This window comes from Eubalaena glacialis, chromosome 15 (genome assembly GCF_028564815.1).
Source record: "Eubalaena glacialis isolate mEubGla1 chromosome 15, mEubGla1.1.hap2.+ XY, whole genome shotgun sequence".
In the NCBI taxonomy this organism is placed as follows: domain Eukaryota; kingdom Metazoa; phylum Chordata; class Mammalia; order Artiodactyla; family Balaenidae; genus Eubalaena; species Eubalaena glacialis.
The window spans coordinates 64,048,475-64,067,741 of record NC_083730.1 but is presented as its reverse complement, the minus strand read 5'-3'; the positions used below and the strand labels follow the sequence as shown (position 1 = coordinate 64,067,741).

The 19,267-nt window shown below is 43.0% G+C and overlaps 1 protein-coding gene across 1 annotated transcript in view; it reads left to right on the top strand.

Annotated features, from left to right (window-relative positions):
- PIEZO2 (piezo type mechanosensitive ion channel component 2) overlaps positions 1 to 19,267 on the top strand; it is a 350,107-nt gene that overhangs the window by 176,637 nt on the left and 154,203 nt on the right. Inside the window, exon 5 of the mRNA XM_061169133.1 lies at positions 16,987 to 17,149. Coding sequence (XP_061025116.1) covers positions 16,987 to 17,149 — 163 coding nt within the window. The remainder of the gene's footprint in view (positions 1 to 16,986; positions 17,150 to 19,267) is intronic.

The window sequence follows — 19,267 nt, the reverse complement described above, 5'->3', positions numbered from 1 at the left end:
TCCTGTCACGAAGCCACCAGGTGTGTTCATGATCTTGTGTGTACCTATATGTCTTATTCTAGACCCTTGCTTCTGAGGGCAGGATGTGTGTCTTACTATTTTATAACCTCTAGTGCCAGCCCAGGGATTGTCAAATAATAGGCATTTAATAAATGCTTGATAAACAAATGGCCTTTTAAATAAATATTAGTGTGTCATTTCTCTGTTGGCCTCACCCCTACTTTCAGGGATTGTGCCCTTCTTGATGCATTTTAATTTCTATTGGCCTTTTCTTTTGGAGCATGAATTAATTACTTGGGAAATTTAAGGCCAATTTTTAAATTCGTTTTTATCCTCCAGCTTTATGTATAATTCATTCACTGTGTAATTGAAATTAATGCTGTTTCTTTAGGTAATATTATGTGAAATATTGAGAAATAATGGAAAGGTAGACTCCAAGGATGGTTTTATGATATGCTTTTCTATTTGAAAACTCACATCCATGAAATGAGATGGTTAAGTGAAATCAATTGTGATAGAAACAAAGATATTAATTTCTATAGTTTCTGCTATATTTTTCTGAAATTTTTAAGTTCCTAAGTCTGTATGATAAAGTGGATAATATGAATACCTATTAATTTAAAGCAAGACAAGCATTTCTATATATTACTTCTCTGAGAAGCACATAGAAAGGAAAAAACATTAAGTTCAAATCATACCATTACTATAATCTTGTGGTCTACCGAGTTAAACCATGGAGGTCCTAGTTGGGTTGTAGTTGTGTGTTGTCATACTTGTAGCTTTTAAAATAGCAGTACTTTTGCATATAAATGCACACAGTGCATGTCTTGTGATTAAAAGATTTATCCTGTTGTTGTGCTAGCTTCCCACAAGATGAACTTCTAAATTATTTAATTTTTTCAGACTGTATATAAATATTTCTAGAAACTTTAGCAAGCTATTTGGAAATTATGATACAAAATTTTTGTCAAAATAATCTATATTCAGAAAATGACTGGAAGTAAAGGATATTTCTGTGCTTTGGTGTTTAAAATTAAGCCCAATTTATTTATTTATTCATTTACTTGAACATTTTCAAACCTCTGCTTTGTGCCCACGCCTGGGCTAGATGCAAACGTGACGGGAAGGCACTTAGATTTGTTCAAATCTCTCATACGCTGGCCTCGCTCTCTGTTAAGTGCTCATCTCGTTTATGGAATTCTCTCAACATTTCTAGAGTTGGATTCTGCTAGCTTATTCTGGCTAACAACCTTGTATCTCAGTGACTTAGGAGACCAGAAGTTTATTTCTTGCTCATATTAAACATCAGCTGCAAAAGCTGGATCGACTGTGGATCTTCTCCAAGCGCCTTCTTTTTGGGATCCAGGCTGAACCAGGGCCTTCATTTGGTGGACGCCTTGCTTGCAACTGGGGAGAAGCTGCTACAGCCACCATGGCTTTTAGAGCCTGTGCCCAGGTGGGACACAGGCCACTTCTGCTACTTTCAGGTGCCTGAGCAGGTCACGTGGCCAACTCCAAGGTCATGGTCAGAGAAGCAGGCTCTTCCTACAGGGGTGCCCTGCAGTCACACGGGAATGGCCAGGATATACAGTCTTGTTACAGGAAAGGAGAGGGTCTAGTTGGAAGAAGTCGTATAATCTGTGTGTGTACCATCCCCATTTTACAAATGAGCGAAGTAAAACCAGAGTGGTTAAGGATTTTATTCAAGATCACACAGCTAGTGAGTGTCAGAGGTCTGATGAGAACTTAGGTTTATGTGACTCTGCTTCCCATTCATCTACAACCCGCCATGCCAGCACTAATGATGCTTTGGGTCCACACGTGTTTGCTGCGCCTGCATTATTATAACTATGCTGGGGGCTGGGGGCAGGGGGATGGGGAGACATGGTCTTGGTCTGATAGAAAATACCAACATGTAAACGTTAAAGATGATATGGTGAGTTCATGCTTCCTTTTAGTGCAGTCATTTGAGGGTGTTTTTTGAGCACCTACTATGTACCAGATACCATATAATGATAGATGCACAGAAGTGGAGGAGAGCAAGGGTAGGTCAGTGTGTATGTGGGGGGTGGGATTGAGATGAAGCCTGGTTACCTAGTCGGGGGAGGGGGGAGTTGTTTGTGAAAGCTTGACCTCAGGGGCTGCCAGGCAGGGTTTTGGAGGATGGCTTCGTTGGAGTACGTCTGTCAGAGGTGGAGCATGAGGCACAAATGAGCGTGGAAATTAAACTGAGGACAGTGAAAACGCATCGGGAAGCACTTTGCAGACAAGACCAGAAGTGTGGCTCTTACCTGGTAGTGCTGGGGAGCCTTTGCAGGATGTAACGCCTGGGGAAGATGTTGGATGTGCTTCTAGAAACATCCTGTGGGCAGCGACACAGACCAGAGGATGAGCCAGAAGATCCTCTAGAAAGCAATGGCAAGAGTTCAGAGGGCGATTACGAGTGTCTGAATTAGACAGTGACATTGAATGTGAGAGAGAGGATGTGAACCAAGTGTGTTTCACGAAATACAGTCTGAAATCACAGCTTGGTGAATACTTGGACATGGTGCGTGGGAGAAGATGGATTATGAAACGGGTCTCGTCCAGGTGGCTGAGCCCACCCCACAGCTGCTGTCTCTCCAGCTAGTGCCTGCAGCTCTCTGCTTCTCACCCGGTGGCTTCCTCCTGCCCCTTGGAAATTCGCTCCAGCACAGGCAGTGCTGGAGGGGCCTGAGGTGAAAGGCCCAGAAGCGTCAATGAGCAGCAGAAGTCATGGGCAAGGGCTGCCGCCTCCCTGCTCAGTCCTGGGGACAACCCAAGGGCATTGCATAGGCTTCTGCAAAAACTTCCAGGAACCCCTTATGGCGGCGACCTGTAGACAGGACACCTGTCTGGGTGTCTCTCTTCTCCATCCCTCACTGGTCACAACCTCTTGTACTTACCAGAAGGGCTTCCCAAATAAACCTCCACCCCAGGTTTGCCTTCTGAACTAAGAAACCAGTACTAAACCATCTTAACTGATACTAAACTAAAAAGCTTGGATTCCGATTTTCTCTTTGGCATTGATTTATTCTATGAAAGCCCAAAATAAAACTATTATTATTCATAATATTATTACTTTAATCAACAATTATGATTCTTTAGAAATCCTTGGCTGACAATTTTTTGGGGGGAAGAATGGTTAATGTCATGTCACAGATCCTTAGAGAATCTGATGAAAGTAATAGACTCGCTTGCCAGAAAAATGCACATACGCACATAAAGAAAAAAAAAACTTTACGTGCAGGTTCAGGGGATTCAAAAGTACAACACAGTCCCTGAACCCCACTTTAAAAGCCTTGTTTAGATGAAGACATCGTTGTGTTTCTTTCTCAAATTGTAAAATTGGCAAATGTTCATTCCCATCCCTCAATTACCCGGAAGCAGGGGGGCAGCAAGAGTTAAACTTAGGTCCCAGAATCACACATTCGTGTCTGAGTCACGGAGCTTCCGAGCCCCAGAGAGACCCTCTCCCTCCTTTCGCGCATGGTTATGCGAGACACAGAGAAGTTAAGCAGAAGAACTGGAAATGGGAATTTTAAACTGGAATTTGTCAACATCCAGGTCTGAATGTACACGTAATAAGTTCAGTGAGATGGGAATTTATTACTACTGAATTTGTTTTGCCACCATCTGGTGAGAATTATTATATCAATAATGACAGGAAGAATATTCAAAAAAGCTCTGTAGACAGTGTTGTGTAGGCATCATCTCTGTTAAACTTTCCAATGCTCTGAAGTGGTTATCAGCTCCGTACCAGCGAGTGGAACTGGAAACCAAGGCTTGGTGCCCTGCCACCCAGGGATCATCTTCACATCCGCAGCCTAGCCTAGTGGGATGTGACTATTCGGGATCAAAATTTGCAAGGACGTGGTGACTAGGTGTCCCCTTAGGCACCAGTAGAGAAAGCTGCTGTGTTATGAGTAAGACCAACTGCATGGTTTTATCTTTAGTCCAAATAAAGTCCTGGCTGCCAGCACACACCTGTAGGATGACCAGGATTCTGACTTAGATTCTATTTAAACCCATTGTCAGGAGATGGCCATATTTCATTATAGGACAGTAGATGGAGGTCTCATTCATTCTTGCTAAAAATGTATTAAATACTGTCTTAGTCCTTTCAAGCTACAATAACAGCACACCACATACTGGGGGGGCTAAACAACAAACATTCCTCATAGTTCTGGAGACTGGGAGTCCAAGATCAAGGCTCTGGCAGACTCAGTGTCTGGTGAGGGATTGCTTCCTGGTTCACAGACACTGTCTGGTCACTGTGTCCTCATCTGGCAGAAAGAATGCAGCAGAGCTCTGTGGGGTCCCTTTTATAAGGGTACTAATCCCATTCATGGGGGCTCCACCCTCATGACCTAATCACCTCCCAAAGGCCCTCATCTTTTAATACTGTCACATTGGGGGGTTAGGATTTCAGCAGCTGAATTTTGCGAGGACACAAACATTCAGTCCATAACAAGTGTCTATAACTCCCACACAATGGAAAGAAAAGTTAGATCTTACATCTGAGGCTTTTACATCCATGTGATATCATATAATCAGTTTCATTAAACTTTACTCATGCAATTGATGAAATTTGCTGTTTTCTTTGATCTGCCAAAATATCTTGGGTATACTCGAAACTCAGAGTAAAAGCTGTAGATTAATATATGCATACATGTGTGTATGTGTCTATGTGTATGTGTGTGTATGAGAGTATATGTGTGTGTATTGTGTGTGTGTATAACAAAAGTAGGTGATTTCCATTTCTTAGTCTGTTGAGAGCTTTACCTAGGACTTTGCCTTCCAACTTGGAAAGGAAACTTTTTTTATTCAAGCACAATGACATCATTTAATAAGTATTTGGTGAACAGATCTATTTTTCTTCTAGAAAAAAAAGATGTAATCCTTCATCTTTTTTCCTTCAAAATATTTCTGGAAGAAAAGATTTTCTGACTTGTAATCTCCATCTTCACTAAGTCAGGTCCCTAGGACTTAACATAAACAGTCTTTGAATGAGTGGTAAAGATCAGGTCCTACAGAGAATTTATGAACTGAAACCCCGAATTCCCAGGTGGTAACCTTGGCACCTTGTTCTATACAAAATGCAAGGTACCGGCCAGAACGTTTTAGATTTCATTAATGACATGAGCAAATGAACAGTGTAATAGATCACTGAAAGCTTTCAAGTCTTGGTGCAGACAGCACGATGAATAATAGGACATTCACGCTGTTTGATAGGGAGATAAAATTTGGATATTGAGTCTACAGAATGGAATGTTTTGGAGAATTGTGCTAACAGATACTCCCAAACCTCCGTTCAGATTTCTCATTTGCTCTGCATCGTGAGAGTCTGAAATTAGCTCTTATGTAGCTTTAGCTGCTATAAAATGTCTTTCCCGCAGCCCAGCCAGTCAAACACCTTAGCTAGGGACTGAGACATCCTTGCTTGGATAAAGCAACAGTTTGTATCAGGCATATTTCATAGGAACTGTTTGGGTTTCCCATCAGAATCCTTGGAAACCTGTCATCCACAATGAACAAAGTGGAAACAGTTCCTCCTGGCTCTTCTTATGCCCTGATCTATCTCTACAAGCTCACAGCCACACAAACCTCTCTAAACGTACACAAAATACTGGAAGTAGCTAACAATGAACATTCAGAGGGTTAAGTGACTTCTTTACACAGGACTAAGTGACAGTTAAGTCTTCCTGATTGTAGAGCCGGTGCCTCTTCTTGTTGCTAACCTCTGCGGACGTTGTGAAGGTCTGATTACACACCAGGAGCAATCCTGTTGCCTCAGTTTATCCCATCCCTTGGTGCTGGGGGAGCTTGGGAAGCTGTGGTCAGGCAGGACACCCCTCCCCACCAGACTCTCTCCTGTACCTGCTGACTTACCCAGACAGAGACTCCTTCTTACCTCTGAGAGGTTCTGATGTCTGCTCCCTCCTTCCACACCCTCCCTGTGGTCACTACTGAGGTTTAGGTCCACCTCACTCTTCCTGGGGATTGTGAGATGGCCTGGTGGCCTGTCATCCACAGAGCAAATGGAAATGCTGGTCAATGAACAAGACAGCAGCCCGGGGACCATAAACACCAGATAAGAAAAGGCGGAGCAGCCTAGGGGACCCTCACGCGGCTGTCGCTGACCCGCCTGCCGCAAAGAGAGGGAAGGTTGTTTCACTTGGTCCTCTAGGAAATGGGTGGGTTTGAAATCTCTGCTCTCGGCTCTGACCGGCGAAATATATTGACTTAGGATTCCAGGCAGATCACTGGCTTCCATCCTGGAGTGAGCGGTGTTTCAGTGAATGTGCCGGTGTCTCGTGTTGGGATGCTGATGGACATACGCTGTGTTCTGGGGGGTGCAGGACCCTGTCCTTAGAAATCTGAGCCGAGCGCTGGCTTTGCCTCAAGTGCGGGTGGACACCAGCACATTCCAGAAAACAGGTGTGTAAGTTCTGAAGGAAAATGATGCTGAGATAGGGATGCTGTTCCTTTTGACTCTTCTCTGTCTCTGGGATTCCTGGGCTGAGTGGCTAAGTGGTTAGCGTTTGTCCCCTCACTGCCCCCCATACCCCAGGAAGGCTGTGTACCCTTATCCACACATTGCCTGAGTGACATTTAGGGAAAAGAATAAAACCGAAACAAACAAAAGCAAAGCTTACTGCATTTTTTGCCGGGCACGGGCTCAGAGGGAGTGCTGTCCCTGCCGTGGGGACCTCCTAGGTCAGGCCCCACGGTCCCCAGTCCCCCTCAGGCCTGGATGCTGCACATCGTTTGACCAACAGCACCACCCCCGCCTGATTCTGTGGCGGCTCCAGGAGGGATGGAGCCGCATCTCAAGGTCATGGGCTCTCTCTGCCAGACAAGCCGGGGGAGCCCCAGGCTGCTGGACACACGTTCTCTCTGGACAAACAACAGTCGGCGGAGCCCTGGGTTGGGGAGGAGGAACCAGGTAGAAGCTTGGGCCAGACTGCTTCCTCTTTTAGGGAATTTCCTGTCCATAAGGAGGGGCCGGGATTGTGGAATCCACAGACCCAGGACATTAAAACGCCCGTGTACCAGGAGGAAGCTCCAGGGCCCGGCACGTAGTAGGCATTTCATTGAAAGGCTCGTTCATTCAACTGCCTGGGAGGATGACAACGTCATTCCAGCCTAAACATTAGCCCTTATGGAACATTCAGTCCCACCAAATTTATCAACTATAAAAAATGATGATTTCTTGTACAAGTCAATAAAGAGGTATTTATTACATGAAGACCTGGTACCTAGCATTGAGGGGGGCATGAAGAGGGTGGAAAGGAAGTGTAAGAAACGGCCCCATCCTGAATTGCTGACCCACTCTCAGTAGACAACCAAAAGCTCAAGGTCAACAGGGACAGCCTTTGTGTCCATCATTATCAGGGAACCAGAGTGTAGGGACACAGTGTGGGCGGTTGGCTTTGTGGTGGTGAATCAAAGGAGGTCAGTATTTGCACAGGGAGTGGGGAGAGTTTGTGAGGGGTCGTGACAGGGACACGGAAGATGGTGAGCACGAACTTCGTGAGCATCCTTGAGAAATCCAGCCCGTCCAGAGCAGGAGGCTCGCCTCCCGAGAACAGGGCAGAAACACGCACTGCTCAGATTTGCAGGCATACAAACTTCAGTGGCCACGGCTCACTCTAGGAGTGTTTATTTTGTTTGTTTATTTATAAAAATAACAAATCTATGTTTAGAGGAAAGTCTCCCAATAACCTAGCTCTAAACCCATAAATCAGTGATTTTGTAATAGGTCTTGAACTGTTAAAACGTAATTTCCTAGAATTTCAAGAAAAGGGATTTGCAAAAGAAACCGTTTCCTCTGCATCCCACATTGTTAATTTTATCCCTGCTGTAAATTTTTCTGGTAGGGAAATCCCCTGGGAGAGGCAGCTTCATGGAAATATTGTAGTGAGGTGTTCAAGGACCTTTGGGACCACCTTCCTTTTCGGATGTTGATATGTCCCAGGACGATCTCTGCCATTCAGTACATTTTCAACAGTTACATATTTACAGATGCAGCTGGTTTAAAACATGACATTTGTATCAAGTGCTTGTTAGGTTTGCTTGCTGCTCTTTCTCCGTTTACATTGTCTCAGATTTGGGGTTTCCCCTCTATTGCCCTTGACACTTCATACAGCTGTTACTCCAGTGCCTCCCCCATCGGATTTACTAAGGTGTAATTTACAGCCAGTGAAATTCTCCCCTTTTTAGGTGTGTCGTTCTATGAGTTTGACACACATATGCAGTCATGTGATCACCACCATTTCAAGATTTACAATATTTTCATCATCCTAGAAAGCCTCTTTCTGCCCCTTTGTCATCAATCCCCTACCTTTGGACTCATGGACTCACACAGTCTGTGGCCTTTTGTATCTGGCTTCTTTCACTTAACATAATGCTTTTTAGGTTCATCCATTGAGTTGAAAGTATCCTTACTTTCATTGTTAATCTTATTACATTGTATGGATCACCACAATTATCCAGGGACCAGTTGGTAGATGTTTGTGTTGTTTTCAGCTATTGGTGATTATGAATAAAGCTGCTCTAAACCTTTGCCTACAGGTCTTTGTGTGGACATATATTTTGATATGTCTCTTGATTATGTCCTCTGCTTTCAGTCTGCCTTCAGTCAGTGAATCCTAAATTACTTGAAATGCTTTCTGAAAAAACTTTGAAAACTAAATCACATTTTAACTGCACGGGAAACTATATTTAGAGAGATGCTTTGGCAGTTCTATTTACAGTGTGGGCCAACACGCTATAATTCATGCCTTACAAATTTATATTTTCATTTCTTGGATTTACTGAACATAGGGTGCATCTTTTGACAGGTAAAAATTCAGAGATTTTTTTCACTCCTTTGATTAATATTTTATTCCTGGAACAATTTTGATTTGTTTTACAGCTTAGTGTTTCTAGTTTGTTATGATGTGCTTGAGTAAAGAACCTTATCCCTCATCTGCAATCTCAAAATCGAAAATGCTCTGAAAACTTGATGTTTTAGCCTAATTTCTTGTTGGCAAAACCTGACCTGAACTGACCTGGAAGCCAAGGCGAGACCATTGCATTGAGTGTGAAGGGTCACAGGTGTGTGTGCTTGGGGCGGGATGGGGCGGGATGGGGCGGGATGGGGCGGGAGGGGGGCACTGCCCTCGTGCCTGCTGCCACCATTACATCATCTTGTAAGAGGCGCCTTCCTGACATCTGGAAAAGTATGAATTTTGCAACACATTTGGCTCCGAGAGATTTGGAGAAAGGATTTATGTTATCTTCATCTGTCCTCAACACAACTGCCCTACCTGTTTGATAGAACAGAGCTGTGCTGGAGAGTGATTTTGAAGCTTTTTTTTTTTTTTTTTACTGTGACTACACCAGTACACTTTATGTCATGATCCAATACAACACAAATACATACAGTTTCAAAAAAACAATAGCTGCTCTTACTGCATGCAATGTACTCCTGTTTTATTCTACTGTGTTTCATGAAAAAGAAAATGCTGGTTGGTGCCACTGCCTTTATTTGATAATAAACTAGTTAGTCATGACCTGAAGCTGGGAGAACCCTGAGCTGCAGGGTGACGCTCAGCACGGTGGCAGCAAGCGGGGCTGGGGTGGGTGGGGGAGACTGGAAGTTGATTCCAGCCTCACCGTGAGTGGATCCCGCAGTGATGACAAATGCTTACATCGCATGGCCTTTGCAGACATCATGGTGACATGTGAGAGCTGCTTTGCAGCAGAAACATGTGTGCAGATTAGATTCATAATCCTCACGCTTCAGATCCAGCAGAGGAGACCCCGAGACCCTGTGTCTTCCAATTACCTGGAGTAAATCACCCAGCTCCAGAGTGAGGGCTGCAGTTTACACAGGTTACATTTTACTCGCTTCCCATGTTGCTATCATCCGCAAGGTCTGTGCAAGCTAATTAGAGGATCACCATGGGGGTGGGTCAGTCAGGGTTTGTGGGGAGCGGGTGTGAGGCAAAGAATGTATTTCAGGAGCTAGACTGTGTACAGTTGTGGGCGCTACTGGGGAAGTGAAGGTCCTGGAGGAAAGAAGAGCTGAACCAGTCCGTCTAGGAGTTGAAGTGGGACCCTGATGGGAGCTCGGGGAGAGGCCCTGGGACAGCCCTGTCCCTGTGCAGCTCCGCTTCTGTGGAGCCGCGGTCGAGCATCTGTGCCTGGGCTCCAGAGGCCACCAGAAAACCAGGTATAACCATCTCAGTAGTTCATATTCATCTAAATAATGCTCATTTGACATTTTAATTATTTTATTGGAATTCAATTGACGTTGACCTTCCTACCAACTCTGAACCAAAGGACTCGCTCCCCAAAAGGAATGGCATAAATGAGGTGGTGCTTTTCTAGCTGATGAAGGTGACGGCGGTTGTGTTTGTTCCTGAGTCTGCTTCTCGGCCATACCTGAAACTCCAATGCGCTCTTCTTTCTTTGCCCCATCTTCATTCCCCTGCCTCCTTATTTTGAATTTTCTGAGTCAAAATGAAACTTGACCGTTGGGACGACCCCAAGAAGTCATTTTGTTGGTGAGAAACTGAAACTTACAAAAGCAAAATGGTTTGCCCATGAATATCCACACCTGCCTCACTGCATCCCTGGACTTGGATAGGAGGATGGTAATTGAATTTGATTAATGAGTCAATCCGACCAAATATAATCATGGCCATGACTGCATCAGTTGGTCATTATCTTTCCCAGGCAGATAATTGACTTTGTGTTTTCAAGATGTGTTCTACACGAGGAATTCTGGGCAGTATGTCTCTTCTGACTTTTAAAAATAATATGAAATGTTAAAGATATACTTTTGTATGTACCAACCAGCTTTCAAGGATCTTAAGAACCTGGGCACTACCAACACAGGTGATTGAGTCCCTGTGTCCTGACTTTCATGGAGCTCTTTGTGGGTGAATCTCTAACTGGTCTATATTCTGTACGTTTGCTAGTTCTTTTTTTTTTTTTTTTTTTTTTTTTGCTTAATATTATGTTTGTGAGATGCATCCATATTTATTGATGTAGATGGTCACACGTACATTTGCACTGATTTATTGATTCATAGTATTTTATGGCTATATTCTCTCTCCTCTTGATGGATATGTAGGTTTTTCCCAATTTCCAGCTTCCTTGACCCCCTTTCAAGAGGGATAATCACTCTGAACAAATAGGATCAATGTGACTGTAACCAGATTGGAAAGGAAATGTCTGCCTGTTGTAGAGAACATGATGTTTTAAGTAGTTTAGCATGTGCTTTTCTATATGGAAAATGTAATTGAGCTGAGCCTGGAAAGTCAAGCTATGTAGGGTAACATTTTATGGGGAAATGTATTCATTGATCTCGTTAATTTATTAGCATAGGGCTTCTATCCATAACCTGGTCAGCCTGGTTTCAAATGCAGAATTTATTTGAAATAAAATTTAATTTGTTGTTAAATGCTCTGTAATGCACACCGACGATCCGTTTATGGAGGCTTCCACAAATATTTACTCTGTGCTGTGCGTGGTCCCTGGACCATCTAATTTACACTGTTGACTTTAGAACATATATAAGAAGAAAACTCTCACCTCCACCCTGTCAGTCAAGACTTCTCTCTCAGGCACAAACCCCGTGTGGCTTCCAGGGTGACCTGCCACCTCCACACCACACCTCACACTCATGGAAACACCGCCTCTGGGCACCACTTCTCGAGACCAGCTCACGATTTCCTCTGCAGTCTCAGTTCCGTGATGACGGTAGGGCCTCATTTGGTCTGAACAATTCAGCCGTTCTGGTTGTGTGGATGCTTTGCCAGAAATCCGAGTCCAGTAGGGAGGACCTGGCCATAACCCCTCTTCCTGATTTATCTCTGTGTTTAAGACACTTTCATAACCAACACTCAGTGCACAGGGACAGTGCCTGGCACGTGCTAGAGGCTCAGTAAATATCTTTGGAATGAATAAATAAAAAATCCCACCAAATCGAGCCACTCATTGTTCATTAGCTATGACACATATTTCTTTTTCTTGAAATGTTTTCTCCAATATATGCATTTAATAAAACTGCATATGTATTCTGAATGGCTTATAATTTCCAATTTTGAAAATTAAATTGTGTCCAAATAATTAAGATGTTACTCATCAACCCCTCGATCTTCAGCTGTTCCCCGGACCACAGTGACGTGCCCTGCCCTTTGTACTTTACCTTCCCCGAGCTAAAATACGGGGCTCTTTGTGGCTGACAGCGGATCTAATTCTTCAGCAGTACTTTGCACAAACTATTGTCATAGGAAGGAAAGAGTAAATATTTGGAGGTAACATTAATTCTGCCAGCCTGTACTCAGAGCACACACCATACCCCCCCCACACAAACATAATATGTAAACATACACACACACATATATATATATATATATAGTCCTCCTGGATACAGAGATTCACAAACAAGTTAGCGACATAAAGTATTAAGTGTACATAGGCATTTTGGCATCTAAATGTGGCAGGTGGTGGACAGGCTTCGAGGTGGAGGTGTGGGAGGTGAGTCTTGACTGATGAGGACACCCTGGAAGCGTGTGTGAGAAGGGCGTTGTGGTCCAAGGGAGAAGATCGCACACTGACTCAGAGGAACAAACACCTGCCTGTCCTGGTGTATGCAGTCAGCATGGGTGGAATTTGAGGTCCAAGTAAGTCATAGCAAGAGACAAGGCAGACGGGCCTGCAATACCAAGGGCCTCGCGGGTGTGCTTGGGACTATAGACCTTTCTCGTCAGCAGGGCGGTGGGCATGCCCAACGCGTGCTTCTAAAAGTTAAGCTCGGGTGCTAATGCGGAGGCCTGCTTAGCAGAGGGGACGCCCTGAGGCAAAGTGACAAGGATGCTGTTCAATAATCCAGAAGCCAAAAAAGAGGAGGGCGGGGAGGAGAAACAAAGGCATGGAGACAGAATCTCCAGGTTTCCCGTGACAGATGGCAGGGCCCAGGTTCTGTCCTGGTTGCTACACTGGTGGCAGCACCATCTTTCAAGGTGAGGAATAAGGGAGGAAGAGCAGATTTTGGAATAAAGATAGCATTTAGTTGTAAAAAGCTGTCAAATACTGAATGGAGATGTCTCGTAGGAAAATGGGTCTTGGGGACATGCTTGGACTGGGTGTGCAGATTTGTAAGTCGTCGTGCAGATGCTGAGTGGAGCCTCGGCAGTGGGTGTGTCATTCAGGTCTGCCATGTGGAGTTAGAAAAAATAAGTGAGGACCAGACCTTGCCAACTCATCAACATTTAAGCGGGAGGCAGAGAAGAGGAGCCTGGTGGGCACAGCCCAGCCCTGCACTCCCTAGGGGGATCTCCCAGCAAGGTGAGCCTTCGGGAGTGTCCAGAGGGAGGTGGAGAAGTAGACAGGAGAGGGAAGGAAAGCAGGGAGAGTGGATCTGGGAGCAGATTTGTCCAGCGCAGCACAGAGGTGGCATGGAATGGGGTTGGAATGGGCCATCGGGCCTTGCAGTGGGAGCGGTGAGTGGGGGGAAGCTGCGGCAGCAGGTAGAAGCGGGGGCAAGTGCAGTGAGTGGCAGCTCCCAACAAGGGCTCTGCCGCCAGCTGTGCATTTGGTCCAGGCTTCAACCTTCCCTGGGTTGGTTTCTTCTTTGCAAGATGAGGAAATGGGCTAGATCATTTCTGGTTTCTTGCAGCTCCATGGCTGCAGTGACTTCCTGAGTGAGTGGGTGGATAGATGGGAGGAGAGCTGAGGGAGAGGAATGAGGTGTCACTAACTGCAATTATTAGGGGCTTATTCAAAACCAAATGTATAAAGATTAGCTACACGTTAGTATAATTTCCAAATTGTCCATTCATGTGATCAAAACTATAGACCAGTGAGGAGACACTGAGTCAGCATTTTCTAAAGCTTGCGCCGTGAGCACTAGCCCGGCAGAATGTAATAGGTGTTAGATAAAACTAAGAAATGGTTTGTGGTCAAATAAATTTGGGAAACGGAGGCTTAAGTAAACTCAAAGTTATTGTTTACTACAGAACTTCTCAAGTTCTTTACTATAATAATATTCGTTGTGATTTTCTAACACTTATTTGACCAGCAACTGTTTTTTTTTCTCCTTTCGTTTTGTCTTGTTTTGCTTTAATTTGCAGCATTTCTGAGGACTAGCGTTCTGATTAATGTAACTCAGTAGACACTGGTCTAGACAGTGAAGAAGGAGACTTCAGTGATAAGATGGTCCCCACAGGACGTATCGGTTGGACTTTGACCTGGGCATTGTCCACGGCCCGCGTTATCGTCTTCTGAAGGCTCATTGTGTCCGCTAGACAGTGCCATGAATGTGCTGCTTTGTTAGCTCAGGACCCGAGAGCCGCAGTTAATAGGTTGGCACCTCTGTGGCTGAATGATTCCATTCTGAGTCGGATTGTAGCCCAGTCCTGGATCCAGGAGCTGAATTCTGTTATAGCAGTTGGAGGATTGCTTTTGCAAGCTGCGTTCATTTACTCCCTTAGTGTATGTGGGCTATCGAGTGTCTCTTTGGGGACCAAGAAGCACAAAGCTGGGGCTGTAGCCTCAAAGCCACTGTTTGCAAATTGGGAGGCGCCTGCAGAGCACAGATGGGAGGAGCCCGGCGCTGCTGGCTTTCTGTAGGAGCTCTTTCCCCTCCAGTCTGCTTGGTTGGTGCTTTTCATAAAATGCCATGGTCAATTCATTTTCCACAAAAGAGCTACAATAATTTATCCCCCCAAATCCACCCGGGAAGGAGCCACCAGCTCCCCTGACAGCCCCTCACAGGAAACACCCCTACCCCGCCCCAGCCTGGCCTTTGTTTTCGGGCCTCCCTCCGAGTTCTCATTCTGATGATATTAATTCTCCTTTGCTCTGTCTGATCACGTTAGATGTACTTTAAAAATAGACAGCAAACCTCTACATTTTTATTATGATGAAATCAATCATCAGATTTCATTATTACGATTCTGGATTATAAGTTTCATAAGTAATTATAAAGTTTGGATGAAGTTTTCGTAATTGACTTACTCTTAACCCATATGAAAGGAATTTGCCATTTTTAGAAACCCTTCACACAACCACGTGTGTTTTATTTATGGAAGTAAAGGGATGTCTCATCACTTTCATGTTTCTCTGTTCAGAAGAGTTTAGAGTCGTGTGGAAAATCGAAGCTTCTACAGGGGATGCCCTCTTCCAGACCATTTTTATAAAAAGCCAGTTAGACTGGTCTAAGGAATTCTTCCTAAAAGATCTTGGATAAGAAGACTCTTTACTTAATGAAGATTTAACTTTTATTTATATTATAGTAACAAATAGATGGAAATATTCTAAATGTACAACAGTAGTGGACTAGTTAAGTAAATCCTGTCTGACTGTGAGTGTGGTGAGGCTTAAAAATCTTCAGTGAGTTGTGAAAATGTGAGTGATGTATTAAATGAACAAATCATTGTCAAAAACCATAGGTAAAGTATGAGCCGAGTTTTGTTAACTCTAAGAACGCATGTCCATGCACAGAAGGAAGACTGGAAGGGAAGGCTGTGGGGGTACGTACAGGAGGATGCAGTGGTTGACAGCATAAACTTTGCACTTACAGGGAGCTTGAGGATAATTCTGTTCTCTCTCTGACTATCTGTGTGACTTTAGGGAAGTAAGTTTACCTTTTGGAGCCTTAGTTTTTTCATATGTAAAAGGAGGATAAGTAATAATGCCTAACTCTTTATGGTGATTGGTTGGACTAAATAATATGTACGAAGCTCTTAGCACAAAGCAATTGCTCAGTAAGTGGTAGATATTATTACTAATTTTTAAAATTTTTATAGAAATATAGTCGATTTACAATGTTGTGTTAGTTTCAGGTATACAGCAAAGTGATTCAGTTATATATACATATATATATGTATACATATATATTCTTTTTTAGATTCTTTTCCATTATAGGTTATTACAAAATATTGAGTACAGTTCCCTGTGCTATACAATAGGTCCTTGTTGCTTATCTATTTTATGTACAGTAGTGTGTGTATGTTAATCCCAAATTCCTAATCTTTCCCTTCCCCGCCTTTCCCCTTTGGTAACCACAAGTTTGTTTTCAATGTCTGTGAGTCTATTTCTGTTTTGTAAATAAGTTTATTTGTATCATGTTTTTAGAGTCCACACATAAGCGATATCATATGATTTTTTAGTTTACTAAAATGTTAACACGGTTATTTCTAGGTGATGGGGTCTTGCTATTTATTATGTTTTTACCAATATATCACATATCCAATGTAAATGACTACAGTATGTATTTCATCACATGAAGTGTATATGGAAAACTATGTATCTTTACAAGCATAATTTCCTATCTGAGTCCAGTGAGATAAAGAAGACAAACAGTGTTATCTCTTTGGGGCAGAGGAAGGACACAGGACGTGGGGAAGGCCTCCAGTGAAAGGCAGCTGTCAGGTCCTACTGACACTGGAACCGAATCTTCTGAGTTCTCTGTTAACGATCTTTCTTGGAACAGGATGGAAAACAAAATCAACTCGGTATTCAAAATCATGAAGAGCTCCTGTTCAAGGATTGCTTTAACATCTTCTCTGTTTTTCCTTCTAACTTTGATTTACTTCCAAGGCCCAATATCTCATAGCTGCTTGTGTACATCTAGTATTTAACTGCTCCAGCTAGATTGCAAACACCTGTCTCTGTACTGGACACGTGGTTTATTTAATAACAAGTTAGTTCATTAGCACGTTTTAGGAGTGAGAATTGGTTTAGGGTTCTTTATACTATTTCTAAAACTCCCTGGAAGCTTCCTGAATCTTAGTAGATTACATAAGACTGGGGTTGTTGAAAAGCTTTCTGGTACCTTCTGGGCAGAAACTGAGCATTCTTTATTTTAAATCATTAAGAAGGTTCAAACATACTTTAAGATGGTTTAACCATAGCAACATAGAAACAACTAAATTTCCCCCCCCCCGCCTTTTTTCCCCTCCATAGCTTAAAGGGAGCTGATGCTGGCAACGGGATCCGAGTGTTTGTGCCTGACGTCGGCATGTTCATAGCCAGTCTGACCATCTGGCTGGTCTGTAGGAACATCGTTCAGAAACCAGTGACTGAAGAAGCAGCGCAGTATAATCTGGAGTTTGAGAATGAAGAATCGGTAAATCTGACTTTGTGCCTCTTCCTTCTTTGATTTCTGGGACCTTGACCTTGGTAGGTTGTGACAGTGTAACAGTGAGATATGCACTGTGCTTCATGCCCTCCCGTGCTGGGCGGTTACTTGGCACACCCTCGTGTGGTACTCACGTGTGGACATTCTCACCCATGCCTGGGCCACGAGGAGACAAGTTCGGGAACCATGAGGGCTGCCCTGCGAGAGGCATCATCCCCTAAGGGCCTGGGCTTGACCCTGTGTCTCTTCACTGTCATCTGCCGTTAACTCAGATGGGGAACCTTTCAAATTTGTATCATAGCCTATGGTCTAGATACCTTCGTTACTGCAATGCTCTTAGAGAAGTAACACCTGGTAGTTGTAGGAGAAAAAAATTAATTCCACCTTGAAGGAAGCTTCCAGTCTGTGCACCTTGCTGTCCCGAGTCAGTGTGTTAACTCCACATGCTTCCATCGAGGTATTTTTAAAGCCCTCCAGAGAAAAAATATATGCATTTGGAAAAGTGTAAGAATGAGTAAAATGTATGTGAATTTTTAGCTATGTTTTTAGCTGGACCAGGGGACACGTCACATTTCACTCCGTGGTGAATGGGAGCACGTGAGACAGCTGTCACTCTGTCCCTGACCTGTTTGTTCTAATAACTGCACTTTGTTATGTGAGTCTAGGTGACATTGACTTAAAAAGTAATTGATTTGGTAATTGAAAGATGAAATTTACAGTGAAAAAAGTTCCTTAAAAGAGTACATTTGGACATTTGACACAAGACACAAGTATCAAATATTTCATTCATAAGCTTTGGCAAGAAATTAAATCTATAAAACTGAAGTTACTTGAAATTACTTATATTGTGAATGATAACCACGAAGCCATCAAAGGAAGAAAATTCTCAGTTACAGCAGATGATGTACATGCTTCACAAATGAGCAGCACTTTACCTTGTATACTTATCAGAAATACAACAATGAAGAAAGAGTGAATATGATTCAATTAACTTCTGCAGACTAGAAATGATGTTATCGCCTAAAATCCTTATGGGTAAAAGATATACAATCACATTGCATATCCATATCCTACTATTTTTAAGACAAATGTTAAAAAAGGTACATGGTATAAAAATTAATTATAGCAAGATAATAACTACCCATCTCTTGCATTCAAGTTTGCAAACTACACAACACTTCTTGGTGTCCTGAAAATAGATAAAACTATGAAGGTGCTTTTTCTTCTGGTTGGCTTTATAATTATACGACAGAATTTAAATTTTTAATCTCCATTTTTACATTTGAAATTTATTTTATAATATTTACAGTTTTGAAAATCAGCTGGCTTAAATAATTACCCCAAATTTTCCAGGTTCAGTGAAAATAAATCCATTAACTCAAGCTCTCCAGACTCAGGGTTTTTTATTATTATTATTTATAAAGTGAGGTTGATTTTCAGTTATCCTCATATTATAGATGGAGTGTAAAGGATATTTACTGGGAATTGAGTGGACTCTAAAGTCGGACTTGGAAGCGGCCTAAGGTGGCTGTGTGATGTTGGACAAATTGTTTATTCTCTTTTTCTGCAAAGCAGAGATTGTTGTGAGGACTTAATAATAAAGGGCACCTGCTCTTCCTCTGCTCTTCTCCAGTTTGAGAGGCAGTAGAACAATCTCAAAAATTTCAAATTCAGGGTCTCGTAGAATGAAAGAAAGCTAAGTTGGAGGGTGTGTTTGAGGCCATCCCACTTGGTAAAAGAATCCCTTCTGTGTCTTTAGTAACAGACAACCATGACTGAATTACAAAGCTTCCTATAAAAAGGACTTCTGTCTCCAAATTCAAACTCTCTTTTGCCATAAAACTAGGAAAACCTACACTGACCTACGGAAGATAAGGGATGTTAGGTTAAGGTCAAGATCACACATCTGGGGAAGAAGAGACACGATATCATTGACTAATTCTAAAATCATGTTTCCTTCCTGATTCCCCTCGGTTCTCCAAGACAGGCTTATGGTACCTCTCTCCCATTTGAAAGTTGTTTAAATATCTGTGCCCTATATATTATTGATGACATTATTTAACAATAAGGAAAAGAGGGGTAGATACTCTAAACATTATTTTTTGG